Source organism: Salminus brasiliensis, chromosome 9, assembly GCF_030463535.1.
Source record: "Salminus brasiliensis chromosome 9, fSalBra1.hap2, whole genome shotgun sequence".
In the NCBI taxonomy this organism is placed as follows: domain Eukaryota; kingdom Metazoa; phylum Chordata; class Actinopteri; order Characiformes; family Bryconidae; genus Salminus; species Salminus brasiliensis.
In genome coordinates, this window is record NC_132886.1 from 4,138,689 (window position 1) to 4,154,168 (window position 15,480).

The 15,480-nt window shown below is 41.7% G+C and overlaps 1 protein-coding gene across 2 annotated transcripts; it reads right to left on the reverse strand.

The window, feature by feature from the left end:
• Positions 1-424: 424 nt before the first annotated feature.
• On the reverse strand, positions 425-15,086 carry maf1b (MAF1 homolog, negative regulator of RNA polymerase III b). 2 transcript variants are annotated; one of them, XM_072687166.1, is made up of 8 exons: positions 14,618-15,086; positions 13,859-13,943; positions 6,238-6,369; positions 4,364-4,526; positions 2,960-3,081; positions 1,796-1,915; positions 1,546-1,644; positions 425-663 (listed from the first exon to the last, which is right to left on the reverse strand). In XM_072687166.1, the coding sequence occupies exons 2-8, from the start codon at positions 13,939-13,941 to the stop codon at positions 639-641; spliced, it is 744 nt and encodes a 247-aa protein (XP_072543267.1). In that variant the 5' UTR covers positions 13,942-13,943; positions 14,618-15,086; the 3' UTR covers positions 425-638. The 2 variants fall into 2 exon arrangements, with proteins under 2 accessions (XP_072543267.1, XP_072543268.1); XM_072687167.1 differs by lacking the exon at positions 14,618-15,086 and adding an exon at positions 14,211-14,591.
• Between the last annotated feature and the right edge of the window lie 394 nt (positions 15,087-15,480).

Sequence of the window (15,480 nt, forward strand, 5' to 3'; positions counted from 1 at the left end):
ACATTCACAGATAAAATCCTCGAAAATTAGAAACACGCGGTTAAAATATAAAAAGGCAAAGTGAACACAAAAATACAAACACAGTCAGAGAGGCCATTAATAATGCTGCACTGAAGAAGAGCTCAATCACAGTCTTCCTTATCCGCGTGCGACGGGGCACAGGCGGATTAGCCCCTCCCGTCTGAACTGCTGGTGTGTGCGCTGGACTCGTGATACCGTTCTGACATCATTTCTTCGACTAGAGAATCGGAAACGGTCCCAGCGAGGACGCTTCCATCTAGAGAAGTGTTCAGGACCTTCCTCCAGTTAAGTCCTGAAACCTCCTTGGCATTTGCAGAATGTCCACAAGGTAGGTCTCCAGCCTCCAAATGAGTCATGAAAACGCAGAAAATCCAACTGAAAACGGCTGAATTTTTCCTCTTAGTTTTGTTGTTTTTTGTTTGTTTTTTTTGGTCTTTTGTTGTTTTTTTTGTTGTTTTTTTTTTGGTAGGTGTTTAAAATGTGCAGATAGATGAAATCTCACAGCTGACTACTGAGATCCAGGAACAGAACAGAGGAGAGAAGCAGAGCTGGATCAGAGATGGAGAAACAGTGATGTCTCGTTAGCTGAAGCTCAGGCTGGAGTCCCTGAGAAAGCTTTAAACACACAAGGCTCTGGGAAACCTGAGAAAGAGAGAGAGAGAGAGAGAGAGAGAGAGAGAGAGAGAGAATCAAAATCACATTATTTCTATATTATAATAAAATCCTTTTTTTCTATTCTATAATTAATATATTTATTAAGTGCAGATGGAAATTAAATAAAGACAGCATACAGTCCTGCTTAGGAGTCAATTATCTAACTATCTAACTAACCTACTTAAAGCAATAAGCAATGCTGTTTGACCGACAGCGTATGAATTTCAGAAATCTACATTATTTTTAAAAACCCAACATATCCTTCAACCATACCTACATAATTGTGACCAACAGAAATGCTCCAAAAGGACTTAATAAAATAAAATGCATCATAAACTGTACACTGACTTCCATTAAAAGACAGGGCTTCTGCCTCCTCCTGTAAATTTGTCTTTTTTGGAGGTACATTTTTTTTTTTTTAATTAAACAACAATACACCCATCAGCCATAACATTAGTACCGCTGAAGTGCAGCTACTAACATTTATCATCTTCATCTACAGTGGCTCCTGTCAAGGGGTGGATCTATTAGACACCTATTGAGAACAGTCAGTTCTTGAAGGTGATGAAGGTGCTGAAGCAGGAAAACCAGTAAAACCAACAACGGGGTCATGGGCGCTCGATGCTCATAGAGCCCCCTCCACCCCCCCACCCTAAACATCTACATCTTACAGGACTAAAAGGATCTGCAGCTAACATTAAATTTGGAGGCAGATACTACAGGACACAGGATCTTAAGTCCATGCCTTGGATGAGTCCATGTCAGAGCTGTTGTGGCACCATAAGGGGGTACTAATGTTACGGCCGATCACATATAAAGCCCAATTGGATTCTCATAAACATTGGGTGCGTTCTTAGGATCAGTCCTCACCTGTCCTCCATGAAGGCATCCACTTCTTCTTCCTCGTCATCATCCAGCTCCATGTCCAGCTCGTTGTCAAGGCGACCACGGCCATAGCTACTGAGGTCACTGAAGGTGGAACAGACACAAAAAGACATTCAGTCAAATATTGATCCCCTCAGACCATGGGGGTGTGTGTGTGTGTGTGTGTGTGTGTGTGTGTGTGTGTGTGTGTGTGTGTGTGTGTGTGTGTGTGTGTGTGGGTGCTTTGAGTCCTGACCTAACAGAGCGGCAGGTGAAGAACACGATGCGTTTGAGCTTCTTGTTGTAGAAGAAGTAGTTGAAGGACCAGAGGCTGCCCTCCTCTCCAAACGGGTCAGAGTCCAGGTCAGGGTTGTAGCTGAGAACACAAACACAGAACAGTCCAGTCAATTCAATTCAATTTAATTTAATTAATTTGATTTCTACAGGCTTTCCACAACGAATGCTGTCACAAAGCAGCTGCGCAGAGAAACCTTGAGAGGAGCCAAGACTCAAAAGGGGAACCCGTCCTCCTCAGGTCGACACATTACATTACATTTATGGCATTTAGCTGACGCTCTTATCCAGAGCGACTTACAAGGTTACTGGTATTACAGAGGTGGGCCAATGTAGTGTTAGGAGTCTTGCCCAGGGACTCTTATTGGTGTAGCACAGCATAGTCACCCAGACTGGGAATCGAACCCCAGTCTCCCACATGGTGTGGTAGCTCACTGGCAGGTAGTGGTGTTCTCTGTTGCGCCATACGAATCAAACCAGAGGTTTATTTATAACTCTAAACATTCGCTTCAACGGAGGATGTGGGCATCAATCCCGCTACCTCTCGCATTCTAAGCGAGCGCTCTACCATTTGAGCTAATCCCCTATACACCAAACCATAACAATAAAAAAAGCAAAACAGGAATAATAACAAAAAAATAAAACTGAATTAAGAAAACAAACAAACAAACAAACAAACAAAAAAGTTAAAGAGGTAAATGTGGCGTCATACAAACCATACAAGATAAAAACAGACCTATACTTAAAGTATGGCATATACAAGATACCAGGTGCTAGAACTTTTGGAATATGTGGGATCATTCAGAAAACAAAACCTGTTGCAGATAAACATGAAATATAGGATTCTAGTTTTATGCAGCTCCAGATATAAACAAATTAATCAAATACAATAATGATAAAAAGCATCTACATGATAAAAATAATCTACAGCTACATCTACATTCTGGACACATCTACCAGCTGCCATCAAGAGTTTTAATAAGCATTTAATTTACATAAAAATATTAATTAGGTAATTAATTAATAAAGAGCATATCCAGAAAGCTCCACACTGGACAAAAAAACCCTAACTATTTTATTAAATAATAATTTCCACACGCACACACACACACACACACACACACACCTGTAGATGTCACAGCCCTGCAGGTTGATCTCCTGGTCGATGGCGTTCCACAGTTCTGGCCCCAGAGAGTTAAACTCCTCCCCTACAGCAGAGAACAGGCTGCTGTTCACAGCATTAGCCACCTGAGGGAGCAACCACAGACACACAAAGCAGTCAATACATAAAAACACACACTCACACACCCTCAAACAAACCTGACCACATTCCAAAAGGTACGAATCAACCACTTCCCATTACACCTAACCCGTTTGCTCAACGTCTAAAGTCCAAAAAAGTCAACAACAAGTCAAAAAGCATTAAAAAAATGTAATCGGAAAAATTATAATCCTTGAAAATTCAGTAAAACTGTAAAAACTAAAATCAGTTTTACAAAAAAGGAAGGAAACAACTGCAAAATAAATACAAAAAAACATAAAAAAATGAAATGAAAAGGTCTTATATGGGCGGACATCCAATCAGCTGGCTGTTACTGGGACAGTGTAAACTGCATTAGAGGACAAATCACCATTATCTATTAAAACAAACATAAATCAGGGTAAATGACACTTTGCGTGGCATTGATTCGTACCAATCTGGAGTCATTTAAACAGATATTGTAAAGGAATTTGTGATTTTGTAAGTAAATAATAGAACTCTGAGATCTTGTGCACTTCCACATATAAATAAATCACTAAATATTCATAGGTTAACAAACTAGACGCTCTTAATGTGTCTCTTATATTAGATATTAGCAAGCAAGGGGATTTCCCTTGCACCGGGTTCACAGCAACATTTCACCAGTTTCACCACTGTTCCTGTGGTGCTGCACCGAAATGCAGCTTTTACAGCACATATCTGTACTGCTGAATGCACTAGCACCCCCTACTGGTTCTGGCAGTGAAGTACCAATAACCTATATTGCAAGGGAGGGCAAATCCGGTCCTGGACGTCCACAGATTTGTGCTTTTCCTGCTCAAGCACTCCTGAAACAACTCACCTGTTAATTCAGCTGGAAAACAGCTAAACGAGCAGGCCCCCTGCTGCATACAAACACTAATCTGGTGTATCCACTGGTTGCTAGTATACTCTATATATAATTAGTGTAAATCTGCCCTACAGGTACATGCAGCTGTACAGAGCTTCTGACCACCCCAACAACACACTATTTGAAATAATAATAGTCACATTGGTCATCCCCAGCCAACAACAGTCACACAATACCTATTGATACCAATTGTGTTCACGTCAGTGTTAACTTCCTCAGAGCCCCTCCATCCCCAACACCACCAGTTCCTGTCCCGCTTTCGCTCGTTATCCAGGAAAGAGAAGTTACACAATGCGAAACAGCACGAAAGGGCTGAACGGTGCAAGACCCGAATTCCCCTGATTAGAAAAAGGGTCTGTGCTCCGTGAGCCGCTACTGACCCAGTTGAGGCTGGGCTCGCGGCTGAACTCGTGGGCGCGGGCTGCGCTGAAGTCATAATCAGGTCGGAACGACTCGTTCAGGGTGGTGATGAGGTAGAACAGAGTCTTCCTGCAGCACTTATCACTCAGAGGATTCTCGCCCTCATCTCCGCTCTTACCCAGCCTGAGAGAGAGAGAGAGAGAGAGAGACAGAGAGAGACAGAGAGAGACAGAGAGAGACAGAGAGAGACAGAGAGAGACAGAGAGAGAGACAGAGAGAGAGACAGAGAGAGAGACAGAGAGAGAGACAGAGAGAGAGAGAGAGAGAGAAAAGGTCATGATGTACATGTGTCCGGTCAGAGTGTTCGAGTTTGAGATATGTAGTGGCCAAGTTGGCTAAAGTCATAAAATATCTAAAACCACCTACACTCTTAAAAATAAAGGTCCTATGAAAGGTTCTTTGAACGATGGCATGGAAGAACCATTTGTGGCTCCATAAAGAGCCATGTTTGTAATTCAGATTTGGGAGTGAAGAACCTTTAAATTGGTAAAGAAACTTTACATAAGGCGATGGTTCTTTAGACAAGAACAAACAGGGTTCTTTACAGAACCAAAAGTGTCCATTTCAAACGATTGACTGTGTACATGTCTAGACTAGGGATGCACGATCCATCTTTTTCTGTCCCGATACGTGAGCTTTGCATATTGGCCAATACCACTGCTGAATGAATAAATCCTCACCATGTGGATAAGATCAGGCTCATCAGGATTAACTTAGATATTAAATGAACCCAATTTCTGATAATTTGTCACTAAAATATAAATGTAATATCTGTGCTGGACCTCGGCACAGTGCTGTCTGGGCTCAGGACCTTTACTCTGAAATTGGAAGTCTATGAGACTAAAGAGGAGCGGGCAGCCCCTCCTTTCTCGGTTCTCCTTATATGGAAGATGAGCTGGATTACTCACTGATAGCTGATGACAGGTAGAGAGTAGAGCTGAGCAATATGACGATATTTTATTGTATTGTGATAAATTTAGTTATGGTGATAGACAATAAGCTTCTCTAATCAAATGGAGGAAACTGTTAGTGTAATAAACACTGATCAGCTGCAGGTTTCATTACTAACAGTGTAATCAGACTGAAGGGTTAATCAGAGGAAGAGCAGCAGATGTTGAGTAGAAATCACTGTATTCAGTACAGGAGAGGATCTGAATAGTAGCTTATAAGAATCTGAGAATGTGATTATATGTATCGTGACAAAAAAATTAAACATTGTGATATAGTATTTTTACCATATTGCCTAGCCCAAGTTGAGGGCACTACACTTGCTGTTTGCTATCCGTGTATGGCATTTGTAAAGGACTCTGATCCTGAGTTATGATATCTAGAATACCGGTGATGTGAGAATCAGGTTCCATTAAAATAATAATAATAAAAAAATAAAACAATGAGTGTGTGTGTGTAATTATATATATATATATATATATATATATATATATATATATATATATATATATATATATATATATATATATCAGTCCTTTGGATCAGACCAATTATCTGATACCCAATCCAGCTAATTTTGTTAGTATCGGGACCGATTTCCGATCCTAGTATCGGATCGGTGCATCCCTAGTCTAGACCAGGGTCTGCATTCTTAAGACTTCTCAGAGCAAGAGTGCTGATCTCGGACCTTCCATTTCTGTTCTCTTAAAAACAATGAGGTTCCTTGAACGCTGCCATGGAAGAACCATTTTTGGTTCCATAAAGAACCACTGTTTATTTTTCTTAAAGAACCAAGAACCTTTCAATTGGTACACAGCCTTTAGATCTACTTTTATAACTTGTTAAAAGGCTTTTTAGACACACGTCTGTTTGTAAGGTTACTTACAGGTTGGGGCTCGGGGCGCTGCTGGACTGTGGTGGTGAAAGCGCCTCCAGCACATGTGGCTCCCCCTCCTGGCAGAACTGCTTAAACATGTGCTTATCATCACCAGCCATTTTACAGGAGTAACTCTCGATCCTGCAACACATGAAAGAGACGTTTTCAGTTTTGTTTTATTAAAACAGCGTCACAGAAACTCGGTCAGGATTAGATCACCAAATTAAACATCCCCTGAACACTGAAACGAGGGGAGCTACGAACACCAATGAGCAGAGGCGGCCTTCATTCGTACCCGCCGCGAAGCCCAATTCAGGTACAACACACAACCTGAGCCACACAAGTGCATTCAAGAAGTGCATTTCCCTGGTCCTGGAGACAAGACTTGGCACATGTATGTACCTTCTTTCATCTAGTAGACAAGTACTGCCAATAGAATAGGACTATCTGGAGCAGATGAACCAACATGAACCTATTGGCACCATGCTGCCTAATGCCAAGTGTGGGGGGTATTGAGCATTGAGCTGTGGAGCAGTGGAATGATGGATGGTGGAGCTCCATCCAGTACAGTTGGGATGAATTTGGGAATCAAGGCTGAGATGGGATGGTGACCATCCAACATCCTGACCTCACTAATTACGCTCCGGTTGCTGAATGCAATCAAATCCTCACAGCAGTAGTCCTCCAAAATCTAGAAGAAAGCCCTGGAACTGCCTTCCCTGGACCGTAGAGACAGTTTTAAGAGACAGGATTAACTCTCAACACCCTTATTTTCTGAACAAACAATGAACGAGCAGGTGTCCCAATACTTCAGTCCATTTATAGTAAACACAGGAAATGTAGGAACTGAAGTGAGCAGCTGATGTGCAGTGTTTGAGAGGAGGTTATTAGGATATGGTGATAAACTGCTGTAAACTGATGACCTCTCCACTGTACAAAGCCACCCCCCCCCCCATCTTCTGCCACACCCCCTCTACTGTCATTTATATCAATAAACACCATCATCAAAATGAGCCATTTTCTAATAGAGCAACAAACAACAGGCATAAACACATCATACACACTCTAAATCCAAGTGCTATCGGTTTCATACCCCCCGCCCTCCTAATGTCAGGATCTGTTTTGATTGGCTAACACAGGTGTCTATCTTGTAAAACCAGTAAAAACGTGTGCGGTGCCTCGGAGGCTTGCTTTCTTGGGCAGATCTCGTCAAATGGCTTTGCTTCCTTTTATGGCAGCGCTGAGAACACACTGGATTGTTCAAGCAGCCGACCAGCGGGCCAATCAGGTCGGAGTATGTTATTAAGTTCAGAGCACTTCTCCCAGTCTGGACAAGCCAGGCTTAAAGAAGCTCAGAGGTTTAAGACACACTGAAAAACAGGGGTCTGCAGTTAATCCGCAGGTCTACTGGAAGAGCTGGAGAAATGCTGCGTATGCAGGAGGAGGCGGGGCTGGGCCAGTGGCCTTTAGTGTTATGCAAGAGGAGAGGTTTTGCAGTCTCAGTCCAGACACAGACACACTGCCCGGGTCTTATTTATAGGCGAAGGGTAAAGGTCGCCATGAGAGCTGTCTTTTTTTTTTTTATGGCAGTCATGTGATTGAGAACACTGTGGCCTACTTTCCCTCTCAAACAGCCTTAGAAACAGGACCGCGCTGCATTACGTCGGTTAATCCGGGTCAGAACACAGTAAAAATGATCATTTAAAGAGCCCAGTTTATAAAAATATTAAATTAATTCATTATAAAATCTGAATTGTATAAAATGTTCAGTTTCGAAACATACCCTTCACCCCCCTCGTCAATCAGGAATCATAAAAACATCACAAAACCGCCATAACACCATAAAAACCGACTCACTTTCATATATACACCTATTTAGGCTATAGCACTTTAGCCCCGCCCACTCACACTGAAGTTATATAGGGTGTTGCAGCCCAAATTGAACAAGGGCAGCTTGCTACCTAACATACAGCATGAGGACAAAAGTATTGGGACACTACTATGACTGCATTCAGCAACAAGCGTGAACTCCAAAAGTATTGGATGGTGCACCTTCTTCTTCATCATCATCATCATCATCATCCCAGAGAACACACTTCTTCCACTGCTCCACATCTCAATGCTGGGGGGGCTTTATACCCCTCTAGCCCACGCCTGGCCTGGCATTAGGCAGCGTTAGCCAATAGGTTCATGTTGATCTGCTCCAGACCTCCAGTCCTATTCTATTAAAGTATATGCAAACGAGATCAGCTCTGATTGGCTGTGTCGAATCATGCCTCATGCCTATTTAAATAGCAGTCAGAGCTGCAATACTGAACAGCAGCAGCAGCAGCAACAGCAGGGCTAAACTGCTGACTGAAGAGGCGGGTGGATCTTACCGAATTTTGTGACAACACAAAAACAATGAACTCCAAATGATCCGTTTTTGTGGCTTAGTCTCCATATACGGACTCTATGTTCTAGACTAACTGGATGGAAGGAATTGTACACACTTACTATTCATATTTTAAAAACTTATAATTTTCCATGATCTGGGGCCTTTAAGGACACCCTGTGTGTTTTTGCACATCATGGATTTGAGGCGGCATTAAACGCTGTTGGTGCGCCGAGCACTAATCCAGTAAGCACTAGCGAAGTTGGCAGCTCATATGGAACACTGCTGTGCTGCTTGTGTGAGTGTGTGTGTGTGTGTGTGTGTGTGTGTGTGTGTGTGTGTGTGTGTGTGGTTATCCAAGGTCACACACACACACACACACAAAACGTTACATGATACTACCCTCTGCGTCACAGCATAGGCCAGAGGACTCAATCCCATCCCTGCCAGGTCAGCCCAGAAACCCTCCACCCACCCACCCACCCACCAAACAACCGCAGTTGTGCAACAAAGTAGATCAGCATTACGGTGAAGGTGACTGTTCTAAAAACACCACAAACTCAGAAAGAGGAAGATATGCAGCTGTGTCACCCTCACTCAAAAACCTCATATCTCCAAATGATGGACTTTACAGAACAAATCAAAACTCCGAATACACATGTCCATCAAAGGCTGTCTAGAAGTCACTTTGAATCATTTCTATTTGTACAGAACTGCCATTCAGAACAGGTCAGAACTGGCAAAAGTGGAGATACAAGGTTATAAGTAATGCAAATGTTTTACTTCACCATAAAATAAAAGCTGCTGATCTGCTCAGTAAAACACTGATATCAGAATAAACTACAGAAAGTGGAGGTGGTTCTCCATCACTGTGTTCATCATTAGAACATCTCCAAAGTTCTCCTCTCTCATGGAGTCTAGTATTATTTAGAGTTCTCCTCAGATCAACACCTGGTTTGGTGGTAAATCAGGGCTTAATGATGGTAAATCAGGTGAGCTGCTGCTGCTGCTGATGATGGAGGTGAACACATCCTCCACGCTGTGCTGGCTGGACTGGGGGGCGTCCAGGAGAAACCTGGAGGAACCGAGCTCTGATCTTCAGACTAGCTCACAAATATATTATATATATATATATATATATATATATATATATATATATATATATATATATATATATAAAAAACACTTTTTCCCAGTGTATGCTCAATCATCTGCTTACATAAAACACACATCGAAACCCCAGAGACACGGTTACTCTCTGAACTCTGAACTGATATACCAACATAACCCTGCCAGTCAGCAAACTCTCACGCACACACCCACCACCCACGCTGGTACAAATATGGCCGGAGTTCACAGCTCTGGTCCTCTGGAGACACAGCGATGCAGGTTTACCTTCGATAAACTGTCTAATTTAACTCATTAGCCTTTTAGCATAAAATAAGGCTAAAATCTGAGAGCTACGCACCCCTGAAAGCAAGCACTCAGAATACACTGCTACTGGAAAATCATCACAAACCACGTAGAGAAGCTGAGTAATCTTAATATTCTTGCTTCGGTGACCCAGTAGGACCTACTGTTATCCACCCCATCACCTATTTTACAGTAACTGCTATGAAACTCATATCTTATGTTGTTTGATGGTGGTGAATTGGGAAGTATGGGACAACAGCCAAGCCTTTACGGTTTAAAAGGTTAGAGCTCTAGATTATAAAAGGATCTGCAGCTTTTTAGGTGACTGAAATAATAGGGATCAAACACTATACACCTGTACAGCTGTTGAATTCAACCAAACTGGCATGAGCACATGCACTCTCCCACTTTTCGGAAACAACGCAGAGTACATCAGCTTTGGTAGCTGTGGTTAAGTTTTCTTTAGGTGCTTGATTGCGTTCCTGCCAAAGACCACGTCATCACATTCGAATGTCTCTTGGCCATTTGTCTTCATTTATTTGCTGTATTTAATTGCTATGTGCTCCCAGTGGGATTCATTCAGAAACAATGGTTGACCAATATCCACTACTTGACTACATCCAGAGTCAGAAGATACACTCTGACCGGTCGAAAACATGATTAGGAGTCGGACCATTGACTCTACAAGCTAAAGTGTGTATCGGGTTTCCGCACTAAACACAAAGTGTAATGGTGATCTTCTAATCAGCTGAAACAGCGACTTAACATCTTAACACATATAGAAACACGCAGGCTACAGAGCGGCGCTCGATAACCAAACAGGAAGAGAGACCGAGGGACGTGTTGGGGTGTGTGGGTGTTGTGCTGCATGACTGCAAAATGTCTGCAAAGTGTGCACTCACACGGAGAGTACACACCGCAACACAACTTACCCCCTTGAAGTCTATATGATTTTATACATCAAATTTTGAATAAATAAATAAATGCATTTAAAAATGAGTTTTACTAAATTAATGATGCTAACTTTTGCCCTTTGCCAACACGGGACTGTTTATAAACTAGATAATCCAGATTTGATTGTGAATAAATGTAAAAATGTCACGTAATCAAAAATCTAATAGTACAGTTGGGTGTTTATCCAAGGTATAACTGAAAACAATCCCCAGAGGTTTGAGGAAATCTACAAATTGCAGTTGAAACACAAGCCTAAGCACTGTGATTTTTTGGGACCTTTCTGAACCTAAATTGTCCACCCATGCTTTAGACCTGTTGGACAGTTGCAAATGTTGGTTGAACTCGTCAAATGACACATCAACATTATTTATAAAGCTGGAGAATCATGTGGGTACTGTTAGATGATCATCCAAGGCACAACTAACCAGAACCTCCAGATATGAAAAACTTTGGCTTAAACAAATTAGAATAGCCTGAGGACCGGGATTTTTGGGACCTTCCCGAACCTGAATTGCCCACAACTGCTTTAGACTAGTTGGACAGTTGCAAATGGGATTTTTTTGGGGGTCTTTCTGGGTCTAAACTGTCAGACTAGATCTGTTGCATCATGCTAAATGATATTACTTGGCCATGAAGGAGACTGGGCAGTTGCAAATGTGTTTGTCAACTGGTCAAGTGACACACACATTATTTATAAAGCTGGAGAATCATGTGGCTACTGTAAGATGATCATCCAAGGTACAACAAACTAACCAGAACGTTTAAACAAACCAGGAATGGGTGAGAATTGGGATTTTTGGACCTTTCTGGACCAGTTTAGACCAGTTGGACAGTTGTAAATGTGTGTTGAACTGGTCAAGTGACCCACGAACATTACTTATAAAGCTGATGAATAACAGTATGAAAATTATGGGCGACCAAAAATCAGGAGGGTACTATTAGATGTTTATCCACAGCTGAATAAGATCTTCCAGAGATGTAAAACTAACTAAAATGTAACTACTGGCCATGAAGGAGTTTAGAAAAATACACTGGACAGTTCAAATGTGTTGGTCAACTGGTCAAGTGACGCACACTAACATTATTTATAAAGCTCGAGAACCATGTGGATACTGTTAGATGTTCATCCACAGCTGAAAAAAACAGCTTCCAGAGACGGAAACTTGAGGTTTAACCAACTTGGGAAGGGCTAAGATTGGAACTTTTGGGATCTTTCTGGACCTGAATTATCTAGCTATGCTTTGGACCAGTTGGACAGTTGCAAATGTGTGTTGAACTGGTCAAATAACATTATTTATAAAGCTGATCAATAAAAGTATGGACATTATGGGCAACCACATTTCAGGATGGTACCGTTAGATGTTCATCCAAGCTACAACAGAATGTCCAGAAATGGAAACTTCAGCTTTAAACCAATTAGGAACAGCTGAGATTGAGATTTTTGGACTAGACCAGTTGCAAATGTGTGTTGAACTGGTCAAATGACATTATTTCTGAAGCTGATCAACAAAAGAATGGACATTATGGGCAACCACATTTCAGGATGGTACTGTTAGATGTTCATCCAAGCTACAACCAAACAGAACTTCCAGAGATGGAAACTTTAGCTTTCCACTTATTAGGAACAGCTGAGATTGAGATTTTTGGACTTTTCTAGATCAGTTGCAAATGTGTGTTGAACTGGTCGAATGACATTATTTATGAAGCTGATGAATAAAGGTATGGACATTGTGGGCAACCACATTTCAGGACGGTACCGTTAGATGTTCATCCAAGGTACAACAGAACGTCCAGAAATGGAAACTTCAGGTTTAAACCAATTAGGAACAGCTGAAATTGAGACTTTTGGACTTTTCTAGACCAGTTGCAAATGTTTGTTGAACTGGTCAAATGACATTATTTATAAAGCTGATCAACAAAAGAATGGACATTATGGGCAACCAATTTTCAGGAGGGTACCGTTAGATGTTCATCCAAGGTACAACAGAACGTCCAGAAATGGAAACTTCAGGTTTAAACCAATTAGGAACAGCTGAGATTGAGACTTTTGGACTTTTCTAGACCAGTTGCAAATGTTTGTTGAACTGGTCAAATTACATTATTTATAAAGCTGATCAATAAAAGAATGGACATTATGGGCAACCACATTTCAGGATGGTACCGTTAGATGTTCATCCAAGCTACAACAGAATGTCCAGAAATGGAAACTTCAGCTTTAAACCAATTAGGAACAGCTGAAATTGAGACTTTTGGACTTTTCTAGACCAGTTGGACAGTTGCAAATGTGTGTTGAACTGGTCGAATGACATTATTTATAAAGCTGATCAATAAAAGAATGGACATTATGGGTAACCACATTTCAGGATGGTACTGTTAGATGTTCATCCAAGCTACAACCAAACAGAACTTCCAGAGATGGAAACTTTAGCTTTCCACTTATTAGGAACAGCTGAGATTGAGACTTTTGGACTTTTCTAGACCAGTTGGACAGTTGCAAATGTGTGTTGAACTGGTCGAATGACATTATTTCTGAAGCTGATGAATAAAGGTATGGACATTATGGGCAACCACATTTCAGGACGGTACCGTTAGATGTTCATCCAAGCTACAACAGAACGTCCAGAAATGGAAACTTCAGGTTTGAACTAATTAGAAAAGCCCGACTGGGACTTTCTGACCTTTTCAGGCCTTTAAATAGTCCACCACTGCTCCAGACCAGCTCCGAGGCAAAAGCTGGGGGCGTTTTGAGAAATAAATAAAATCAGACAGCTGCAAACATATCTTGAACTGATCAAGCGACACATTCTAACTTCCAAAGCTGGAGATTCAGGTCAAGACCCCTCTGAGGAAGCCCAAAAAAACAAAACCACCAGAAACCTCCAACCTCACCTGCCAAGGATGTGAGAGTCTCCAGCTTCAACACACAGGCGAGAGCTCAGGGCTTCAAAACTCGAGTTCTCCAGGAGCTTCATTGCTGAAATAACACCAGAAACAGAGCTTGAGAACAGCAACAGAGGATCTACATTAATTACAGATTAAAGAGACAACATTAGCCCGGTTTAATCGCGATTATCACGCTGGATATCTGATAGATCGCTAGATCAGCTGGACGCTACTATAGGCTGGGGTGGACGCTGGCTAGCCTCTCCTCCTCTAGTGAAGAAGCACATCGCTCTAGCTGATTCCTGTAGTGGATAACGGATGATTTATAACTAATACACCATAAACATGCAAAGCTCACTTTGTATAAACAGTAAAAATGACCTAGATAGCCGTTTTCACTGAAGCAACCCAGCCCATCTACGGTTAGCCTGCTTGCTAATAACAGCAGCAGCAGCTGCGGCGGCGATTTCCTGGTTTGCAGAAATGATTAAAAAAAGGGTTAAACGCCTCAAATTACGGTCAAATATGACACTTATTAACATGATGACAGGCACATTATTTTAATTTGATGCGATTTTAAACGTATAATAGTAAAAATACAACAAAATAACACGACGACACCAGCGGACGCGTCCACCGTTTACGCTAGCTAGCTAGCTAGCTAGCCTGACATGCTAGCTAGCTAGCTAATTGCTAGCTCGCGAGCTCGCTACCGTTAATGTACTCAATGTTGACATTTTTTTTATTTAATAAATTACTTTTCACCTTTATTTGTGTTTTATTCCACTTGTCAAGACAAAAAAAGGCAAAAAAAAAATTATATAAAAATAAATAAATTATTAATTCGCTGCAGGTCAAATTAGTGGCACCGTTAAGATTCAGTGTCGAACTAAACTACACGGTCGCAACGGAAATATTCTGCTGGAATTCGCTTGTATAGAAAATCCTCTGGTTGCAGATAAACTAATAATAAAAGGGTTGAAATCCAGCGATGGTCTTCGCCTCTGCAGCAGCAGCATCCCCTTGTTTTTAACCGATTCAGCTGCCCGTCCGAGAAATCCGCAGAAATACCAGGTCCGAGTCGCCTTAAACGACGCGACCTGATCCGAGGAAGCTTAGACTACGATTTCCTTCAATTTATCCTAAATAAAAACGCCCGCAGTCGCTATTATAGGCGGTTTGCGATGGAGGGTCTCTTAGGGGGTTTTGTCTCAGGCTTCGACCGTCTCTTAATCTGACACCGCTCTCAGCTAGCCCCGCCCCCTCTGTGCTGACGACCGCTCTGCCATTGTCACAAACCACGCCTCGGTGGGCGGGGCTACGCCCGGATTTGATCCCGACCAATCGCATGCCTCGTTCTCATCTGCCAGTCAAACGTGTCTTTGATTTAATTGGTCAGAGATACGACGTATTTAAACGAGCTAAAGCGCTTCACGTAACTCCGCCCACATCCTTTATTCTTTGTTGTTGTTGTTGTTGTTTTTAACGAAACACAAAAATTTTACGCAACGATATTAGAAAAATAAACGAAAAATATACTGCGATTAATTAATTAATAATTTATTAATTTATTTATTAATAATTAAACGTTCATTAAAAGTTAAACTGCATGACAGACGTGGCAGACG

What these genes read in the sequence shown, in the direction of transcription:
- maf1b (XM_072687166.1), bottom strand. Translation starts at nt 13,941, where the DNA reads ATGAAGCTCCTGGAGAACTCGAGTTTTGAAGCCCTGAGCTCTCGCCTG. An exon ending in TTCACCTGCCGCTCTGTTAG is followed by an intron (nt 1,645 to 1,795) that starts GTCAGGACTCAA and finishes TTCCACCTTCAG; the next exon opens with TGACCTCAGTAGCTATGGCC. An exon ending in GATGCCTTCATGGAGGACAG is followed by an intron (nt 664 to 1,545) that starts GTGAGGACTGAT and finishes TCTCTTTCTCAG; the next exon opens with GTTTCCCAGAGCCTTGTGTG.